Consider the following 19,727-nt stretch of genomic DNA (forward strand, 5'->3'; position numbering starts at 1 on the left):
GACCTAGGTAACTTTATTTATGCATACTTGAGTCCCCCAAATACAGGGGACTATCTGGTGGGACTGGTACTGAATTCTGCCTATGACCACATCTGTTCTCTGGGAGTGGACTTATAGAAGTGAGATTTGGAGTCTGTGGCCCTAAATTGGGGATGATGGGAAGGCCCAGAGGCAATGACAGAGAGGGACAGAGAGACAGTTTCTGAGATAGAGAGGGGAAACTGAGACAGAGACAGTGATGGAGACAGAGTAAGTGAACTGAAGGACAGTGAGGGGGCTGGGCATCGGCAAGAGACAGGAGGAAGAGAAAGGAAAAAAGGATACACAGAAAAACAGACATGGCGAGGCTGACCCCTGAGACTCTAGGGAAAACAGAGGAGTTGGGGAAATGACTAATGGCGATGCAGAAAGATCCAGATCCAAGAGATGGGGAGAGAAGGCTCTGAGGGAGAAAGTGACAGAGAGGAGAGATAAATGGGAGGGAAAGACTCCAACGGAGAAAGGGAGAGACAGAGACAGAGAGGGACACCGACAGAAACACACACACACAGGCAAAGAAGAGAGGAAGACCAAGAAACACACAGAGACCGAAAACAGAGGAGGTTGCTGCGCAGACTGAGGCGGACGCAGGGCCCCTAGCCTCGCCAGGGAGGTGTCGGCCCACGTCAGGCCGACGTGAGAAACCTGGAGCCCGCGTCCCGCCGGCGGACAGACGGACAAAGCCGGGAGAGGTCGGGCGGGGTCGGGGCGGGGCGGATGCCCGCGGGTCCCGGGCGGAGCGGGGAAAGGAGGGGCCACGAGGGCGGTGAGAAGGGGAAGGAAGCGGAGGTGCCGGGCGGGCGCGGGGCGCGGGCAGGAAGCGGGGAGGGGCGGCGGGGCGGGGGCCTCCGGAAAAACGCCCCAACTTCCTGCCCCGCCAGAGCCAGGAAGCGGGAGCCGGGACACCGGGCCCGGGATCGCCGAGCCCGACCTCGGGCGCCCCGCCGGTCACGTCCCCGCGCGGACATCAGGTACACCGTCCCCGGCCCCGCCCGGCCTCCCTCCCCTGGGCTGGAACGGGAAGTGGCGAGGAGGAGGGAGGGGGCTGGGTGCTGCCCGCAGTGGAGGGGCCTCCTCCCGGCCCCGCTGAGCCAGCAGCCGCCCCTCCCTGGGCCTCAGTTTTCACATCTGTCAAAGGGGACAAAGAGAGGAGAACTAATATTTGCCGAGTGCCCAATAGGTGAGATGAGGGCTGTGAACTGGGGATCAAGGCCTCCCAACTATCCGGCGGAGGACGGATGATCACTCCCACTGTACGGGTGGGGAAATTGAGGCCCAGGGAGTAAAACCAACTCGTCCCAGGGCACACACATCGTGAGACCTAGAGGAGCTGGAATTTGAACTCACAGGTGCTTTCCGCTAAGCGCCATCCTCTAACTTTGCATGCTTTAGAGCCACCCAAAAAGAAAAACGACAATAACAGCGCCATAGGCCGTTGTGAAGCTGAAAGTTGCAGAGCGCATTTGAAAGCGTTTTTTGGAAAAGTCCTTTTCTAGGCCATGAATTATATTCTGGGGGATGAGTTGTGGGGAACAGAACAGATCTTTCCCCATTGTACAGATGGGAAGACTGAGGTCCGGGGGGACGTAATTACTTTTTCCAGGTTCCACTACATGTCAGATGGTAAGGTGTTGTCAAACCGAGGATATTTGTTTTGCAGCCCCAGCGGAAAGTGTGCGGGGGTGGGGGTCAGTGCGAGGAGAATTAATGTACGAGCGTTGGGAATTCAAGTGGTCCCAAATTAGGGTGGCTAGATTAGGGCAGGGAGCCCAGTCTAGGGGCGACTCGTAGATCTCAGATTGAACCCGGGTCAGGGAGCTGGGACCATCCCCATCTCCTGCCTGGGGGCGGGGGCTAGGGGGCGGGGCCCAGGAGAGTGATGGGGGCAGTCGAGATACGGAAACGCCAGCCCTCCAAGGCAGGCCAGAGCGGCCCTATCTGGCCAGTGTGGCTCAGTGGAGAGCTAGAGCGGCCGGCAGGAGGAGTAGAGTTTCCTGGGCAAGAACTTGGCAGGAGCTGGGCTAGAGCGGCTAGAGGGAGCAGTGGAGCTGGACGCAAAGGTGGCCTGTGGGGCGGCTAGAGCGACTCGGAGGCGGGGGTGGGGGTGCACAGAGCCGGCGCGCGGAGGCTTCGGTTCTAGAGGCTGCGGTGCTTCTCCGACCCGGAGCAGGTGAGGGACGCGGCCCCCGGCGGGCGTCAGGCCCTGGCTCCGCACGTCCGCCCCAGCATCCCTGACCGTGCACACTGCCACGTCCCCTGTAGGATTTGGGGCCCGTGTACACCCGCCACGTCCTACATGATCTGGGGCTCCTGTAGACCCTCCACGTTCCATGTAGATTACAAAGTTCTACAGACCCTCCAGGTTCCTGCTAGCCCCCCTCCTCATGGAAATCCAGCTCCTTACGGACGAGGGGTTCCCATAGATCGATAGCATCCCCTGTCATCCAGGGCCCTGCAGATCCTGGACCTCGGGGACCCCCACACTCCCTATAGAATTCTGATCCCCTTTTAAATCTCCCAAAGTCCCATAAACTAGCTATTTTCCCTATGGAATCCCCAGGATCCTTGTAGACCCACCATGTGTCAGATAGAATCTGGGATCTTATGCATTCAAAGGACCTCTTATGGACTCATTTTAACTACTGTTTTAGGTTCTTTAAAACACCCAGAGGTTCTTGGAGACCAAGGTCATCTACTCAATATCTTACAGACCCTGAGCCCCGCACAGAACCCAGGTGCCTGTGTAGTCCCTCACAGGTGCCTGCTCTGCTCTAGGACCCCGATCCCTAAGGACCTTATATACCTGCCCTCATCCCTACAGCCCCATGCATACAACACCCCCTCTGCTGGATCCCTAGCCTTGTCAGTTGCCTATAGATCCATCTGACCGCTTCAACCTATAATTCCATAGCTTTTGTGGGACCCTCTCACCCCCATCTTCTAAGTAGCAAACGTCCCCAGCCCCACCCCCAAAATCTCTGAGCCTAGGCCTCTGTGGAGCAGCCAAGTCCAATTTGCACTTCTGCCCAGGCCACAGGGCTTGCATACCCCTGACTCCCAGACACTGTGAAGAGACCTGATGTGTCTCACCTTTGGTTCAGATTTCAGTTTTCTAAGATTGGAGTGGGGATTCCCCATGCTCTGAGGCAGCACATTCTAGGAGTTAAATGTATAAACTCTGGAGCCAGACTGCTAGGATCTGAATCCTGGCTCTGTCTCTTATGAGCTGTGCCTCAGTTTCCTTCTCTGTAAAATGGGGATAATAGTAATAAGAAGACTGACTTCATGGGGTCACTGAGAGGATTAAGTGAGCAATACCTAGCAAGCAGTAATGCTGTGCCTGGCGTGGACTTAATGGCACTAAGTACACATTAAGTGTTAGCTGTTATTTCGTATCATTGTGACGAGGGATAAAGGAGATGACAACATATCAAGTGCATGATCCGTGGCCTGCCTGGCACCTAAGCGTTTGCTCAGATAACATGTATCCTCTCCTTTGCCCCTTTGAAATCTCCCCTGCCTGTGTCGAACTTTTCCACCCCTGAGTGTGATGAGCAGGGACCTGCCCCCCCACCCCGTGTCCATGGTCATGCTTTCCAGCCCAGAAGTTGCAGCTGGTGGCCTGGTGAAGGTTTTCCATCTCAGATGGGAGTACTAATAGCACAAGGTGCCTATGGTGATGAGGGTTCAGGGAGTTACTCCTTGAGACGCACTTAGAGCAGTACTGCAAGTGCTGTGAAAGTTCAGCTCTCATAATAAATAATTACGATTATTTTTCCGCCTTGGTTTGCAAATTTATTTATGTGAACATTTAACAATGCTCAAATCTTAAATTACCCAAGCGTGGGTGTTGAACAGATACACTTAGTGAAAAAGGATAAAAATGAGGCCTGCTTGGGTGAACCCATAGGATGGTATTTGGACACTCCAGAAAGCATCACTGTTTAATGATTGTAATCAGAATCACGGCTGCCATTTATTGAGTGCTAGGGAGGAGGCCTGCGGAAGAGGGAGAAGGGTGGGTCTTCAGCAACTGGAGTTATAAATAGCTTTGGGCTGTGGGGAGAACCCCCCCCCCACTGGTTCACCCCACCCCTGTTTCCACAGCTCCTTCCCGCCTGACACGGGCTCGAGTGGCGTTAGTCAGACTAATTAAGGACACAGAAGATGTCGGTGGGAAGACGCAGGGAGAAGTGGAGACTCTGAGGGAGACGAGATGGGAGAGACAGCGAGAGATGAGAGAGAGAGAGGAGAGACAGCACATGAGACAGCGACTCGGACAGGTGCGGGGACGGTGGTGGCAGGACCCAGATGTGGGGAGACAGAGGCAGAGACAGAGGGGGGAGATGGAGCAACAGAAGCAGAAGTGGGGTGTAGTGGCCGAGGGGGGAGGCTGGGGAGGGAGGTGGGAGGGGACGCAAAGACAGAGACGGTGGGGAAAAGGAGACAGGTGTGAAGGAGAGAGAAAATGAAGAAATGGGGAAAAAAGGCAAATACATGAGGCAAACTCAAGGGAGAGACAGCCAGGGAGAGCTGGCTGGGGAAAGGCAAGTTGGCAGACAGACGGACGGACAGGTGGACGTAGGGAGAGGGAGATAGTTGCACCTTGGGGATGAGCGGTCTGAGGACCACCCCATATTTTCTGGGACTGGAAGGCAGAAAGATGTCAGGTCCCTGAGGGAGGAAGGTTCAGAGCTTTGTTTTCTTATGTGGAGAGAGTTGGGGGTTGGGGGGTTTGCCGTTGTGATTTCCTGTCACAGGAAGCGGGGCTGGTGGGTTCAGAGGCAACATCCTGCCCCAAGCCTGTCACAGGTCAGAGGAGAGCCCCCCACACCCCAGTTATCTCCCTCCTGTCTCCCCATTAACCTTCCCAACTCTGCTTGCCTCCAGGCCCTGCCTCTCCAGGACCCGCACCCAGCCCCCTCCTCCATTCGGGACCCAAAATTGCAGGCTCTCATGGCCACAGCTCTCAGGGACCCAGGCTCCTAGCCTCCAGCTTCCCACCACCACCACAAGGCCCCCTGTCCTTGGGCTCCCCGCCCTGGCTGGCCTCTGAAGGGCTCTTTGTCGCCACACAGAGGCCCCATTGAGCTGTGGAGGCCAGGATGGGGGGGAGGCTGTTTACTCACCTTCGCACCTGGGCCAGGAATCTGTGAGTAACCGCCCTCGGCGCCTCCTCCCCACCTCTAACCACGGCCCCTCCTCTTCCCCCAGCCCGGCAGAGCCCATGGAAGCAGAAGACGCTGTCGCCCGAGGGGCGGTGAGTGGAGGGGGGGGGGTGACGGGACTTGGGGGCTGTGAGGTGGGGAACACCCTGGGTTGAAGCCATCCCTCCCCTTCCACAGGCCCCGGGGCCCCCCCGGCCTGGCCTGGTGCCCGTCAGCATCATCGGGGCTGAGGATGAGGATTTTGAAAACGAGCTGAAGACGGTGAGAGGGAGGTGGGATGGAAAAGCTTCTTTCTGTCCCAGGGGCCCCAGCCCTAAAGTCCATCCTCCGTGTCCCTTCAGGCCTTCTGTCCTGTTCTCCATCCTCAGATGCTGTCTCTGCCTCCTCTCACTGCCCATCTCTCTTTTCTTTAATCTTCCTGGTACCTACTTCCTCATCCCCCAACCCCATCCTCAAGGCCTCCCATCACAGTACAGACTCTCACCTATTTACTCTAACCCCAGCTTTTATTTCTGCCCCCACAACTGCAGCACAGATCCCCGTTCCATCTCTCCTGATTTCTGTCCTCATCACTCACCATTATAACATGAAGTCTCGTCCATTTTCCCGCCCCTGACTGCCACTGTCATGGCAGAGACACCGTCAGCATCCCCACCTCCCAGCTTGGATCCATTGGGATGTGCCAGGAAAGAGAGAGGGTCTGTCCCAAAGACCTTCCTCTGCTCCCCGCTGTCTCACTCTCATCCCCGCCCCCAGAACCCAGAGGAGCAAAACAACCAGTTCCAGAGCCTGGAGCAGGTGAAACGGCGCCCGGCCCACCTCATGGCCCTCCTGCAGCACGTGGCCATGCAGTTCGAGCCAGCACCCTTGGTGAGGGCAGGGCTGGGTAGGCACAGGGTGGAGGGGGCTGGGACAGGCTGCAGTGTTCAGTGAGTTAGACCAGTGAGAATGAGCCGGGAGGGTCTGGAAGACAGATCTAGAACACACAGCTTGAGAGCCAGGAAGCCAGTCATGTGAGCAAGACAGTGTTGCAGGTGCCCGGGCTAAATCTCAGCATTCAGTGGGAACAGGCAGGGTCGTGCAGAGCCACGAAGAATCCAGCAGCCTGGCGGAAACCATGCCCCCGCCCCCTTCCGGGCCCGTGGCAGTATCACCCATCAGTGACAGCGCCCTTTCCCACAGTCTCTTGAAATCAGATTCTCCGCACAGCCTCAGCAGGTGCCACCAGTCAGTCCTTCGGGGCTGATGGTTGGGAGAGAGCCGTTAGCCTTCTCAGTTCCGGGTGGCACAGCAGGCTCTGGTCCAGAAGTAAGAAAACCACTACAAGCTGCCCATGAGGCAGAGAGAATGTAATAGATGATCTGGAAGCCTTGTATCAGGCAGAAAATACCAAAGGTGTATGGATGTGGAGCCATGCCATCTGGAAAACCCCTACAGAGTCTAGAGAACCCAGCAGGTGACTTAGGGAGCAAGAAGCCACAGTGCTGGCTGGAGGGGGCTCCGTGGACCAGGGTCCCATCCCAAGAAGACCCAGTGCAGCTCAGCGCAGGCTGGGAGCTGGGGTTATTCCACGGTACTGTGTTGTACTGGAAACGCATAGCAGATCCCTCCAGAAAACAAGGAGACTGATGGCAGTGGCAGGGAGGGACGCCTGGGGACCCAGAGAGAAGGGTGCATCGACTGGCATCAAAGCTTCAGAAACTGGCAGCAAATCAGGAGAAAATTGCCTTCTTTCCAGAAAGGTGGCTGCCACCTCCCCTGGTGCTGGAGGCTCTGACCCTCTGGGTGGGCGGGTCCCCGTGCTGAGCCTGAGGGTTCTAGAACTCTAGCTCCTGGAACTTAGCCCAGGGGTTGTGCTGACTGCTGTATCTCTTGTGGAATGTGGAAACTGAGGCCTGGCAAGGGCCAGGGGTTTGGCTGAGGTGACCCAGATGACCTTTGGTATTTTGAGATTGGTCCTCATGCTGCTGTCACCTCATTGGCTGGGGAAGCGGCAGGGAGATAGTTGTGGTCCCCTGAGCTGTTTCCTGTTGGCCTCTCTTGGAGGTTTGCTTTATGGGGGGTGGGGAAGGGGCGAGCATAGGTGACAGGGGCAAGTCTTTAGCACACTGAGACCATGTCTCTTACCTGAAGAGAGCCCCCAGAAGCCAGGACAGGTTGGAGGCCCCACAGCATTGCCAGCGTCACCTAGCACAGGGCTGCTGCACAGGCAGCCTCAGGGAACGCTTGATGAATGAGTGAGTGAGTCCCACTTGTCCATCTGTGTATGTACCCAGCCCCGCTGTGCACTGGGCCTTGTCTAGGATACAGATGAATCAGAACCTCCCACCCTATCCCCCAACACTAACCTTCAAGTAACTCATGGACTTGCCAGGCAGTGGAGAACAGCAGACAGGCTGCCTCAGATCCAGTCCCAGCTTTGCTGCTTACTAGCCATGTGACCTTGAGCAAGCTGTTTTCTCATCTGTAAAATGGGATAATGATAGTCCTCCCCCTGGTCAAACAGGTTAATGCATATAGAGGGTTTGGACAGCATCAGGTCTGCACCCAGCACTCGTGAGTGTAGCTGATGGTGGTGGTAGCAGCAGCATCAGGGAGGAGACGGACCACAGAGAACCATTTCACAGGAGAGAAAATTAGCTGCTGTGGTGGCCCCAGGAAGCTGTGAGAGAGGCAGGCGAGGGCCTGGTGTGGGGATGGTGGGCATCAGGGAGCACTTCCCAGACAGTGTGCGCCCCAAGGCTTTCCAAGGGGCACTGTGGTTCAGGTGGGGTGGGAGGGAGGGCTGTCACGCTCTGTCTCCCCCAGCTCTGCTGCCTGCACGCGGACATGCTCAGCCCACTGAGTCCCAAGGAGGCCAAGAAGGCCTTCACAGATTTCTACCACAGCTTCCTGGATAAGACTGCGGTGAGAGACACCTTCCAGGGGGCCCAGTATCCCCTCCTCTTAGCCCTGGACAGCCACCCTGCTCCTCTCTCCACGGCTCCCTCCCCTCAGAGCATTGTCCAGGACCTGGGCTGCCATCCCATTGACCCCATCACTGCTCCCTTTGCTGCTGAGTCCTCCCCTCACTCCATTCTCTCTCCTGAACAGATTCTTCGGGTGCCGATCCCTCCCATTGTGGCCTTTGAACTTGGTAAGGACTTCGGGATGAGGGAGCAGTCTCTAGCAGGGGCCAAGAGCCCCAGAGAGGGAGGCCACATCCTCCTGCTCCCTGGACAGCAGAGATTCCTTCCTTCCTTCCTTGTGGCCACGGCAGCCAAGGAGGTGTGGTTGTCAGAGTCCAAGGGTTGGAAGGGACTCGGAGCCCAAGGAACTGGCCCCCATCCCCAGCCCCTGTCCCTGCAGACCGCACACGGCCTGACCTCCTCCCTGAGGACGTCCAGCGACAGTTCGTGCATGAGGTGGTGCAGAAACAGCAGCCAATTGTCAGCCAGCAGCTGGAGGACTTCCGCTCCAAGAAGCTCATGGGCATGACACCCTGGGAGCAGGAGCTGGGCCAGCTGGGGGCCTGGGTTGGGCGAGACCGAGCGAGCTTCGAGGCCAGGGAGCGGCACCTGGCTGAGCGGCAGCTGACCCACCTGGAGGAGATGCAGTGAGCGGGGCTGGCCCCTCCCCAGCAAGGAACCCCCTCTGCTGTCTGCTTCCCTTCCGTTCCATTTCCGGGCTGTCCTCTGCCATTTCCGGTTCATTTCCTAGTGTTTAGGTTCTTCCCCTGACTTCTGGGCCCTAGCCCCAGCGTTTTAGTCCATCTGGTTTCGCGTCTTCCCTTCCCACCTCTGGGGTCCCTCCTAGTTTCCGGGTCTTGTCATCATCTGGTTCAGGCCTGAGGTTTGGATCCTGTTCTTGCAACTCCCATCAGCCCAGATGCGAGTCTATCCTCCCGTGATTGGCTTTCCCAGCTGCTTCGGCAGTCCCGTGTCTGCCTCTCCCGTCTCCCTGTCCCAGCTTTGAAGGGGACAGCAATCCGGACATTGGTGCTGGGTGGACTAGGACCCCAGGCTTAGCAAACTTGTCACAAACTTCTCTCTTCTTACAGACACACCATATCTGGCGATGAGGAAAAGAGGTGATGGAAACCGAGAGGCTGGGAGGGAGTTTAGGCTCCTGAACCCGAGGGAGGAGGGGCTGGGGGCCTAGGGGTTGAGCCACATCCTTGGCTCTGTCCTTTAGAACCCTCTCTCTCCCCTTTCCTCAGAGATGCTCGGCAGGAAGTGGTTGTGGGGCTGGGGTGGGAAGTTAGCAGAGGGGAATCTGTGAAGGCGGCAGTGTACCTGTGTCCATTAGAGCGTGCACGACTGTGCACGTCTGCACTTCGAGGTCCTCACCATCCCCTCCCTGCAGTGCCGCTGTGGTCAACGCCATCAGCCTGTACATGCGCCACCTTGGAGTGCGGACTAAGAGTGGGGACAAAAAGTCGGGGAGGAATTTCTTCCGGAAAAAGGTGCTTCCCCAAGCGCCCAAACCTGGCCCTTTCCTCCCTAGAGACCCTCTGGGGAGACTCGAGACTCTGCAACCCTGGGGTCTAATTCCTCTTTGTTGGCGTCTCAGAAATGTCCAGCCCCACCTCCCCCTACCTTCCACAGGTGATTGGGAACCGGCGGTCAGATGAGCCCACCAAGACCAAAAAAGGACTGAGCAGCTTCCTGGATGCCGCCCGCTGGAACCGGGGAGAGCCCCAGGGTGAGGTGCCTGGCTTCAGCCCTGCCCCGACTTCCCGATGCATGCCACCCCCACCTCATGGTCCCACCTCTCTTTTCAGCCCCGGATTTTCGACACCTCAAAGCCGAGGCTGATGGTAATGGTCCTGAAGCCAGAGCATCCATCCTGAGGACCTAAGAGGGGAGGGAGGAGGACCAATTGAGTCTGAGGGAGGACGGACTGGCAGCTGGGACTCCTGGGTCTGAGAGCGGAGGAGGGGTGTCCTGGGTGAAGGGGAAGACGAGGCAGAGCCAGCATCTTGGATCCCCGGGTTGTTGTGCATTAGAGTCTCCAGACTCTTATTTCTCTCTTTTTCCCTCAATGTCTTCCCAGCTGAGAAGCCAGGCCTTACAGAACGGAAGGGGGGCCTGGGGGTGCCCTCCCGGGATCGGAATATCGGAGCATCTGGGCAGGACACCCCCGGAGTTTCTCTTCACCCTCTGCCTGGGGACAGCCCTGACCGGGAACCAGGTGAGAGTTTCCTGGGCCACCAGCAAAACCACTCCTTAGTCCTCTGCATGCCCCTCCCTGCTCCTGGAATAACCACCCCCTTCCCTCAGTTTACCCTTTTCACAGCTTTCCTGCCAGGCTCTGACCTCTATCCTAGTGACGTGTTTCCCCACCTCTTTGAACTACATTTCCCATCAGCCCCCACAGCTGAACCCCACAGGGTTCATTTCCCAGAACCCTCTCTGTTGCCAGTCAGCCACTTAGTGAGCCCTGCTGCCCTCGTGAGCTTCATGCCTCAATCCTTGTGTGGCCCTCAGCCTGCTGGATCTCAGATAGTTACCTGGCCAGGCCTGGGTTCACATCCTGGCTCTGCACTTTCCTTGGGTTAGAGCTTGGAAGTCACTCTCCTCTCTGAGCCTCAGAGAGGCTTGGGGAGGATTTTAGCGGTTAAGAGAGTGGACTCCGGGGTCAGCTGCCAGGGGTGAATCTCTGCCCCACCACTTACCGCTCTGTGATCCTGAGCAAACCCTTCCCACCTCTCTGGGCTTCATTGTTCTTGTCTGTTAAATGGAGAAAATGATAGTACCTGCCTTGGGGTTGCTTGCAGGATGACAGGAGATAATTGCTGGGAGGTACTTAGCTCACTGGGGAGGTCTAGAAAAGCTGTGGGAAGGGTCAGTGTTATTAAAGTTGAGGCCAGTGGGCTCCAGAGAGATGCTCTAATCTATGTGGGCAGAACGAGGAATATGGTCCCCTCTGAGCCTCAGTCTCCTCATCTCTAAATGGGGTACATTCTCTTCCTACAAGTCTGGGTTGAGGGTTGGGAGAGTGAGCAGATGTGGAGGCACGAAGGGCATAGCATCCAGTCTCCACCCAGATTATACAGTTGATACCTAGTTTTGAGGCATCTTCACCCACCGTGCCCCAGCCTACCATAGCTGTGTTCTCAGAGGTCATTCCATCCATCCATCCCCTACTGAGGTACAGAGCAGCCACTTGGTGTCCGCCAGGCACTGGCTGGCTTTAGCCCCCAACCCAGATTCTGCAGCAGAGGAACTAAGGTCCCCATGGTGTGGAGCTCACTGTGGCAGGAGTCTTCCAACCAGCCTTGCTCTCCCTGCCCCCTTGCTGCCCCTACAGGTGTAGATGCCCTCCCAGAGGTGGGGGACCCGCCCCCGCAGGGCCCGGCCAGCCTGGAGACCCTGGCACCCCCTGAGAGCACCGAGGAGGGTGCTGACACAGAGAGGTGCCCAGGGTTGGGTGCAGGGGAGGGGCTGGGTGGAGGATCATGCTTATCTGGGTGCGGGGAGGGTGCGTGGGGGGCGTTGCACTGCCATTTGCACCTGCCTATCCCCGAGCCATCTCCACTCTGCCCTGCTCCTCTCTCTTTCTGTCTTTCCCCTTTTTCTTCTACTTTGTCTTTTCTCATCTCCCCTTTCCTTTCTTCCTCTCTTTTTCCTTCGCTTCCTCTTCTCCTTCCTTTTTCACTGATTTTTTTTCTCTTCTCTACTTCCTCCCTCTTTCTCCTTTCCTCCCCCTTCCTCTCCCTTTGATGCTCCTCTCCCCTCACCCCCCACCCCCTCTCCACCCCTCCATCTCCTCCTGGCCCCCTTCCCTCTCCTGCACTTTTCCATCCCTTTCCCCTTCTCTTCTAAGCCTCCAGCCCAGCTGCCTCGCTCCTGCCACCTGGTGCCCCTTCCCTCGACCCCCAACCCCTTTGTGCTCCATGCCCCCGGGGGCCCTGTCCCCCTCACAGTTGGGGGGCAGGCTCTGCCCCCTGCCTGTCTTTGTGCTGCTGCTTTGGGGACCCTTTGGTGGGTGGGGGAGGTGAGTCGGGTTCCATCTGGGTCAACCTCTGACCCTATGCCCCTCTCTCCCCAGAAGGTGGAAGAGGTGGGTGCCTGGGCCCTGGGTTGGGGGAGGGCTAGCCCCTCCCCCATTTCTCCCAGCCCCTCCCCTCTCCCCATGGGCCACCCCCTCCCCTTCACCCCTGTGAGGGGTGGGTGGGGACATCACCCTCCCAGCCGAAGAGCTAAGTATTGAAATCCCCCTTCCCTCCCTCACCTCCTGGCTCTGCCCCTATCCTCCTGCCTCAGGGAAGGGAGGGGTCAGTCTTGTGCTCCATACTGGGTTCCCTTCCCCTCCCCCACCAATTTCAGTATCCCTCCTTACCACCCCCCACTGCCCCAACGCCCGAAGTCCCACTGCTCCTTCTGACTCTCTCCTCTCTTCTGTTGCATGTTTGATCTCTGTCCCGGTCTCTCCCTGTCTCTGTCTCTGTCCTGGTCTCTCCCCATCTGTCCTAGTCCTGGTCTCTCCCCTCCATCTCTGTCTCTGTCCTTGGTCCTTCCCTGTCTGTCCCTGTCCTGGTCTCTCCCCATCTGTCTCTGTCCTGGTCTCTCCCCATCTCTGTCCCTGTCTTGGTATCTCCTTGTCTCTGTCCTGGCCTCTGCCTGACTCTGTCCTTGGCCTCGGGGTCCAGGCTGTCGGGGCGTCTGGGGCGCTCGGAGAGCCTGCGGGTGAGTGACCGCCGCCGGCCTTCCCGGGGCAGCCTCGGGGCTAAGGGCCGGGGTGGGGGCCGCTCCCGGAGCGACGTGGACATGGACCCCAGCTCCGCTACGGCCGTGCTTGGCCCTGCCCGACGAGCCACGTACGTCACTCCTCCCCCCCATCCACTGTGAGGCAGCGTGGAGAGTCAGGGAGGCTGGGGTGGGGGTTGTTGCCAGAATTACAGAGAACTGGGTATCAGATGCTGAGGTCATTGAGGGCCTACAGTGGTCACAGGAGAGGGGTAAGAGGTTTCTTTCCAGAGATTTGGGGGCTGGTCTGCAGCATGGGCCACCCTGGGGGATGGGGTTGGACACGAAGGAGTCAAAGGCTCCTCCCTGGGACCTCCTGAGCCAGGACCCTAAAAAGACCTCTGTCCCACAGCCCTGAGCCTGGAGATGAGGGGGAGCCGGGACGGTCGGGACTCGAGCTGGAGCCAGAAGAACCCCCTGGCTGGCGGGAGCTCGTCCCCCCAGGCACTCTGCACAGCCTGCCCAAGAGCCAGGTGAAGCGGCAAGAGGTCATCAGTGGTGAGTGCCACCCCTTCCAACCCACTGCGGCCGAGGACACAGCGCACATGCAGGGAGATGTCCACCTCAGTGTTGTTTACAACAGGCTGAGCTTGAAGGCAGCCTGTCTCTTACCACAGAGGACTATTTGTTAAGTAAATTCTAGAAGCCTCCATGGAACAGGGATGCAGCAATTGAAATGACGTTTCCAAAGAATTCTTTGTAGCCCAGGCCAGAGCTGGTGTTAAGAGCCAGAAACGGGCTATAAAACTGTATTTCTAGCATTAAGCCTTTGTTTCCTTATTTGTGAAACATGGACAGTGTTAGTTCTACTTCAAAAGACTCCCGAAGTGGGGGAGGGTATTGCTCAGTGGTGGAGCACATGCTTAGCATGCACGAGGTCCTGGGTTCGATCCCCAGTACCTCCATTAAATAAATAAATAAATAAACTTAATTATTATCTCCCCCCCCCAAAAAAAGCAAAACAACAAAAAAATTTGTTTTAAATAAATGTCACTTCTTTAAAAAAAAAGACTCCTGAAGCAGAAGATAAGACGGTTGGTGAGCACTGTCATAGTGGTGGACACAGGGTGAGAGCATTTGAATGTGACCCCTATTATTACTATGATCTTGAGCGCTCAGGGGAGAAAAAGATTCCCACAGGGAAAAGTTTGAAAAGATAATCAATATATTAGTGGTGCTTCACTTCGGGGCAGAGAGACAGTGGGAGTCTCGTTTTCGCCGTGATTCTTTGCTGTGATTTCAAATTGTGCATGTATAGAGTGGGGCTTGGCAAATGTAGAGGACTTTTGGGAGCTCAGCTGGAAGTTAGTTTACAGATTACTTAATAGTAGGAAGGGTTCTCATTCAGAACTTGGGGGCCATATCCTTCTGAGGATATGATCTGTCTGGAATGATGGTAATACGCACTATTGTGCTTTCCAGCACAGTAACCACCAGCCAATGGCTGTTGAGCACTTAAAGTGTGGTGGATATAACTGAGAACTGAATTTTGCATTCTGTTTTATTTTAATTAAGCAAAATTTGGCGAGCTGTGTGTAGCTAGTGACTACCACGTCAGACAGCATAGCAGTTTCTCTCAGCAGAAAAAACATGCATGTGTAACACACAAAATCAGACATTTAGTCTCCAGGGACTTCTGGGGCCCCTGGGAACTCAGGCATGCACCCTCTGGGGGCCCCTGGATCCAAGGCCATCACCCTGTGCATTGATGATCTGGGATCCGTGCCCCAGAAACTGACCTGAGAAACTTGGATGATTAGATACAAAACATGTGCCGCAGGCACTGAGGTGACCAACTCGTCTGGGTTTGCCTGGAACTTCCCCGGGTTCAGCATTGAGGATCCCATGTCCTGGGAAACCCGTGGTACAGGGCAAATTGGGACCAGTGGTCACCCTCGGTGGCTGCCATGGCCAAAGCAGAAAGGCTGTGGGTGAAGGAATTCTCAGTGGCGATTTCAGGGGCAAGTGACTCCACCCAGTGTCCTGTCCCCTCCTCCTCATCCCCCAGCCTGCCTCTGAGACTGTCCCCCCATAGCTTGCATGCTCCCCAACCATGCCTCCTGCCTGGTGGCCCTGCAGAGCTGCTGGTGACGGAGGCGGCCCACGTGCGCATGCTCCGGGTGCTCCACGACCTCTTCTACCAGCCCATGGTGGGCGCGGGCTTCTTCCCCCTGGATGAGCTACAGAACATCTTCCCCAGCCTCGACGAACTCATCGAGGTGCATTGTGAGTGCAGGACTGTGGCCCTACTATGTGCCCCACTGCCGGCTCCCTCCTTGGCAGCCTCAGCAACTACCCTGGAGCTTAGCACGGTCTCCTTGCTCACCTATGACAACGGGCAGCCTCTGTTCTAGTACTGGGAACCCCCCCCAGAACCCCAGAGCTCCACTTACAGGGGCACATCATCAACAAGCATGTGGTGGGGGGAGGGGGCGGCCAGGCTCACCCCCAAGGATCAGACATGCCCAGCTGCAGCCTGACCACCCCCCAGCTCCTGACCAGCTCTGCATACAATCTTGCGGGTCCTGACAGAGCACCCCCTTTCCTCTCTGCTCCCCACAGCCCTGTTCCTCGATCGCTTGATGAAGCGGAGGCAGGAGAGCGGCTGTCTCATTGAGGAGATCGGAGATGTGCTGCTGGCCCAGGTGAGGTCGCCCAACCCAGCCTCCCCCATCCCCGCCCACCCCCACGGAATCCAGGCCCCAGGAGGACAGGTCTCAAGCCTCACCCTGCCCCACTCCACGGCCCGAGGGTCTGGGTCCCTAGCCCTGTCCTCCTATCTAGGCTGCCATCCGTGCGAGGCCCTACTCCTCCCAATCCCACCTGAGACACCCTCCCTGGCCTGAATCTTGCTGTAGTTTGATGGTGCCGAAGGCTCCTGGTTCCAGAAAATCTCCTCCCGCTTCTGCAGCCGCCAGTCATTTGCCTTAGAACAGCTCAAAGTCAAACAGCGCAGGGATCCTCGGTTCTGTGCCTTTGTGCAGGTGAGGCGGGGGTCTGGGCCCCAGGGTCTGGGGGCAGATGGGCTGGGGGCGGCGTTTGGTCCCCAAGGCCAGCCCTAGCACTGCCACCCCTGCAGGAGGCCGAGAGCCGCCCGAGGTGCCGCCGCCTGCAGCTGAAGGACATGATCCCCACGGAGATGCAGCGTCTGACCAAGTACCCGCTGCTCCTGCAGAGCATCGGGCAGAACACAGGTAGCAGCTGGCTCCACCCCACCCTTCTGGCTCCCAGCTCTCCTGTCTCTAACCTTGGCTGCAGGACTGGGAGCTTCCAAGGTTGGGGTTCACCAGGGCTGGCCTCCTCCTTGTCTGCAGAAGAGCCAGCTGAACGAGAGAGAGTGGAGCTGGCGGCTGAGCGCTGCCGGGAAATCCTGCACCACGTCAACCAAGCCGTGCGAGAGATGGAGGACCTGCTGGTGAGCCTGGGTGGGGCCCTGGGAAGTGGGGTGTGCCTGGGCAAGGGCCAGCTGGCCCCCGGCTTGCCCCCCTCAGGGTCACTGTGGGTCCACCCTAGCCCTTGGCTTGTCCCTGTGACACCCCCTTCCCTGTCCCAGCGGCTCAAGGATTATCAGAGGCGCCTGGATTTGTCCCATCTGCGGCAGAGCACCGACCCCATGCTGAACGAGTTCAAGGTGTACCCCCACCCTACCCCCTCCCCTCCTCTCCCCTTCCCTCCACCCTCCCTGGCCCTGGGGCTTCTCTGATAATACACGCAGGAAGCAAGAGGGGCCCCCTCAGTTCTGACCCTCTTCTCATTCCCAGCCGGGCAGCTACTCCTGGCCCCATGGTCGGCCCCCCCTCCCCTGCCCTGCCCTCGCCTTCGCCAACTGTCACTCCTTTCTGCCTCCAGAACCTGGACATCACCAAGAAGAAGTTGGTCCACGAGGGCCCGCTGACGTGGCGGGTGACAAAGGACAAGGCTGTAGGTGAGCACCAGGACAGTGAGTGGGGGATGCAGGGCGGGGTGTCGGGGTTGTGGGGCTGCTGAGCACAAGCCTGGCCACCCCCAACAGAGGTCCACGTGCTGCTGTTGGACGACCTGCTGCTGCTGCTCCAGCGCCAGGATGAGCGGCTGCTGCTCAAGTCGCACAGCCGGACGCTGACGCCCACGCCCGATGGCAAGACCATGCTGCGGCCGGTGCTGCGGCTCACCTCCGCCATGACCCGCGAGGTGGCCACCGGTGAGGGCCCGGGCGCGGCTGTCCCCCAGAGTAGGGAAGGAACCCCCTAAAGAGCCAGGCGCGCACATCCTGGCAGAGGGAAGGCCTGGCAGCCTGAGGCCGAGACTGTGAGAGGGAGGCCCTGGGCTGGCCAAGCTGGGGCGCCAGGCTGGATGGTGGATTTTATTAAGAAAAGTGGGAAACTGCCCCAGGTTTTTGCACAGAGGAGCAGCCAGTTCTAACTGGTATTTTGTAAAATCATCCTGGCTGCCTCTTGGGAGTTTTAGGGGGTTGGTGGGAGCCAGGAGCCCAGTGAAGGGCCCCAGTGGTGGGAGCAGCTCCTGGGGTTTTGTAGGTAGAGCCAGACTGATGACTCGTTTCCTGATTAAATGAGAGAGGGCTCCAGAGGGGGCATAGGAGGGGTGAATTGGGTGCTCAGAGCCCTGAGGGTGCCACCCTTGTGGGGAGCTCCCCCAGCCTCTAGCCCAAGCTCAGGGAAGGCACACATTGGGGTGACCCTGGCTCTGAGCCCCGCCTCTCCCTTCCCCTGCAGATCACAAAGCCTTCTATGTCATTTTCACCTGGGACCAGGAGGCCCAGATATATGAACTGGTGGCGCAGTCCGTGTCGGAGCGGAAGAAGTGAGGGGGGGTCTGGGTCGTAAGAGTGGGTGGAGGAAGCCCAGGCCCCAGGGTGGGGCTGGGAGGTCCTGGCACAGGGTCTGGGAGCTCTGACTGCCCAAGGGCTGGTCTGTCTTCCCAGCTGGTGTGCCCTCATCACCGAGACTGCTGGATCCCTGAAGGTCCCTGCCCCCACCTCCCGCCCCAAACACCGGCCCAGCCCTAGCAGGTGAGGGGGGCCAGAGAGGGAACCGGAGGGCCGGGGGTGGCTTCCTTGTGTGTCCCCAGAACCTGAGCTTCAGCCTTGTCTCCATGTGAATGCGTGTGCATCTGTGTGTGTGTGCACGTATAGTGTGTGGGCTTGTTCGCCGACCCCACCACGGCCTGTCTGTCTCCTCCCCAGGCCTCTCTGTCTTCCACTGGCCAAGCCTCCCTGTCTCCCTGTCTCCCAGCCTCGACCTCTGTCTCTGTCTCCGGACCTTCCTGCCTCCCCACCTCCAGTTTTCTGTCTCCCTGTCCCTGCTGCCCGCCAGGGCCGTGGGGTCACCCAGCACTTGCTCCCCCCAGCATCCGTGAACCCCTGCTCAGCAGCTCCGAGAACGGCAACGGAGGCCGAGAGATGCCCCCAGCTGACAGTGAGCCTAGAGGGGCGCTGGGTGGGAGCGGGGTGTCCACAGGAAGCCCGGCCAGATCTGAGCTCCCTCCCCACTCCCCAACCCAGGCCGGATGGAGAGAATCTTCAACGCCCTCCTGCCCTTCTGCAGACCAGGCCCTGAGGGCCAGCTCGCCACCAAGGCCCTTCAGAAAGGTAGCTCAGCCGCTTCCTTGACCTTTAATTCAGCCTCTCCCTGGATCTGTCTCCATCCTTGCTGCCCTCCTGCCCTGCCCTGATCCCAACCCCAGCCTCACCTCAGCACCCCCTTTCGTGTTCCCCAGCCCCTTCTGCAGGTCTGGCTAATGGAAGGTTCACTCCTGCCCGCAGGCCCCTGGCCTCTTTCCCTCCCCTCACCCCCCACCCATCTCTGGCTGACTCCCCAGTCCCAGCCCGAGTCCCGCCTCTGACTCTGTCCCCTTACCCCTGTCCAGTGCTGTCCCTGAAGCAGCTCCTGTCTCTCTCGGAAGAAGACAGTGGTGCAGGGCCTCCCCTCGAAGGGGATGGGGTCCCAGGGGGCGGCCCCCTGAGCCCAGCACAGACCCAGGACATTCGGGAGTTGCTACTCAGCCTGGAGGAGACCATTAAACAACTGGAGGTAGTGGCCTTGGGGGCGGTGGGGGAAGGAAAGGGCTGACTCAGTGGAGGGACCCTTCTCACTGATGACCAGCCCCTCAACCAGGAAGTGGAGGAGGAGTTTTGCCGCCTGAGACTCCTCCTGTCTCAGCTTGGAGAGAACACTGTCCCCCAGCCTGGCTGTACCTGAGGCTCCTTGCCCCAGGCAGGTGAGTGGGGCACTGGGGAACATGAGTGGGCACCTCAGGAGCTCACCACACCACAGCCCCATCCGATTCTGTCTTTGTCTTTGTGATTCTCCCCCCTCTGCCTCCTGTCTCCATCTCTCTCTGTCCATTTCTATGCTCTTTCCCCACCTTCCCTTGCTCCCTGTTTCTCTCCGTCTCTCTCCCCATCTCCATCTCTTCTTCTGCACACCCCCCACCCCAGGCCTTTCTCAAGAAGCAGAGGACGTGAGGGCCACCCGCCACTGCACAGCTGCCGCAGCATCTCCAACCCCAAGGGCCTGAGGAGAGAGAGGGAGCCGGGCTGCTGGGGCCATGCCTGGGGGGCCCAGCTGGGATCACTGCCCCCCCAGCCTCCCACTGGCCTCGGCCTTCTCTCCCTCCTGCTTGGGGGACTCAGGGCTTCATTTCTGGGGGGTATCACCATTCCTGGGCCATCTCAGTATTGCCTGGGGGGGCCACCCCTCCACTCCCCACCCCCAAGTGCCTTTGCTCTGTTTTTATACCCTGAATTGGAGGTTTATTTTTTAATATATATTATCTAAGGAGAGGTCTGTGT

General features: G+C 58.3%; 1 protein-coding gene across 8 annotated transcripts; it reads left to right on the forward strand.

The window, feature by feature from the left end:
- Positions 1 to 713: 713 nt before the first annotated feature.
- ARHGEF1 (Rho guanine nucleotide exchange factor 1) lies at positions 714 to 19,718 on the forward strand. Of its 8 annotated transcripts, none has more exons than XM_072966964.1 (31): positions 714 to 731; positions 921 to 1,010; positions 5,254 to 5,299; positions 5,385 to 5,468; positions 5,964 to 6,077; positions 8,016 to 8,114; positions 8,301 to 8,343; positions 8,556 to 8,802; positions 9,247 to 9,276; positions 9,552 to 9,651; positions 9,794 to 9,890; positions 9,970 to 10,005; positions 10,242 to 10,379; positions 11,499 to 11,604; positions 12,841 to 13,008; positions 13,290 to 13,435; positions 15,017 to 15,163; positions 15,500 to 15,582; positions 15,796 to 15,921; positions 16,017 to 16,131; positions 16,252 to 16,352; positions 16,491 to 16,568; positions 16,787 to 16,862; positions 16,950 to 17,117; positions 17,650 to 17,737; positions 17,859 to 17,945; positions 18,284 to 18,351; positions 18,438 to 18,524; positions 18,803 to 18,966; positions 19,051 to 19,153; positions 19,374 to 19,718. In XM_072966964.1, exons 3-30 carry the CDS (start codon positions 5,267 to 5,269, stop codon positions 19,132 to 19,134), a joined length of 2,913 nt encoding a protein of 970 aa, XP_072823065.1. In that variant the 5' UTR covers positions 714 to 731; positions 921 to 1,010; positions 5,254 to 5,266; the 3' UTR covers positions 19,135 to 19,153; positions 19,374 to 19,718. The 8 variants fall into 8 exon arrangements, with proteins under 8 accessions (XP_072823065.1, XP_072823064.1, XP_072823063.1 ...); XM_072966963.1 differs by lacking the exon at positions 714 to 731 and adding an exon at positions 788 to 805; XM_072966962.1 differs by lacking the exon at positions 714 to 731 and adding an exon at positions 811 to 828.
- Positions 19,719 to 19,727: the final 9 nt, after the last annotated feature.

The sequence above is a fragment of the Vicugna pacos genome, chromosome 9 (genome assembly GCF_048564905.1).
Source record: "Vicugna pacos chromosome 9, VicPac4, whole genome shotgun sequence".
NCBI lineage: Eukaryota > Metazoa > Chordata > Mammalia > Artiodactyla > Camelidae > Vicugna > Vicugna pacos.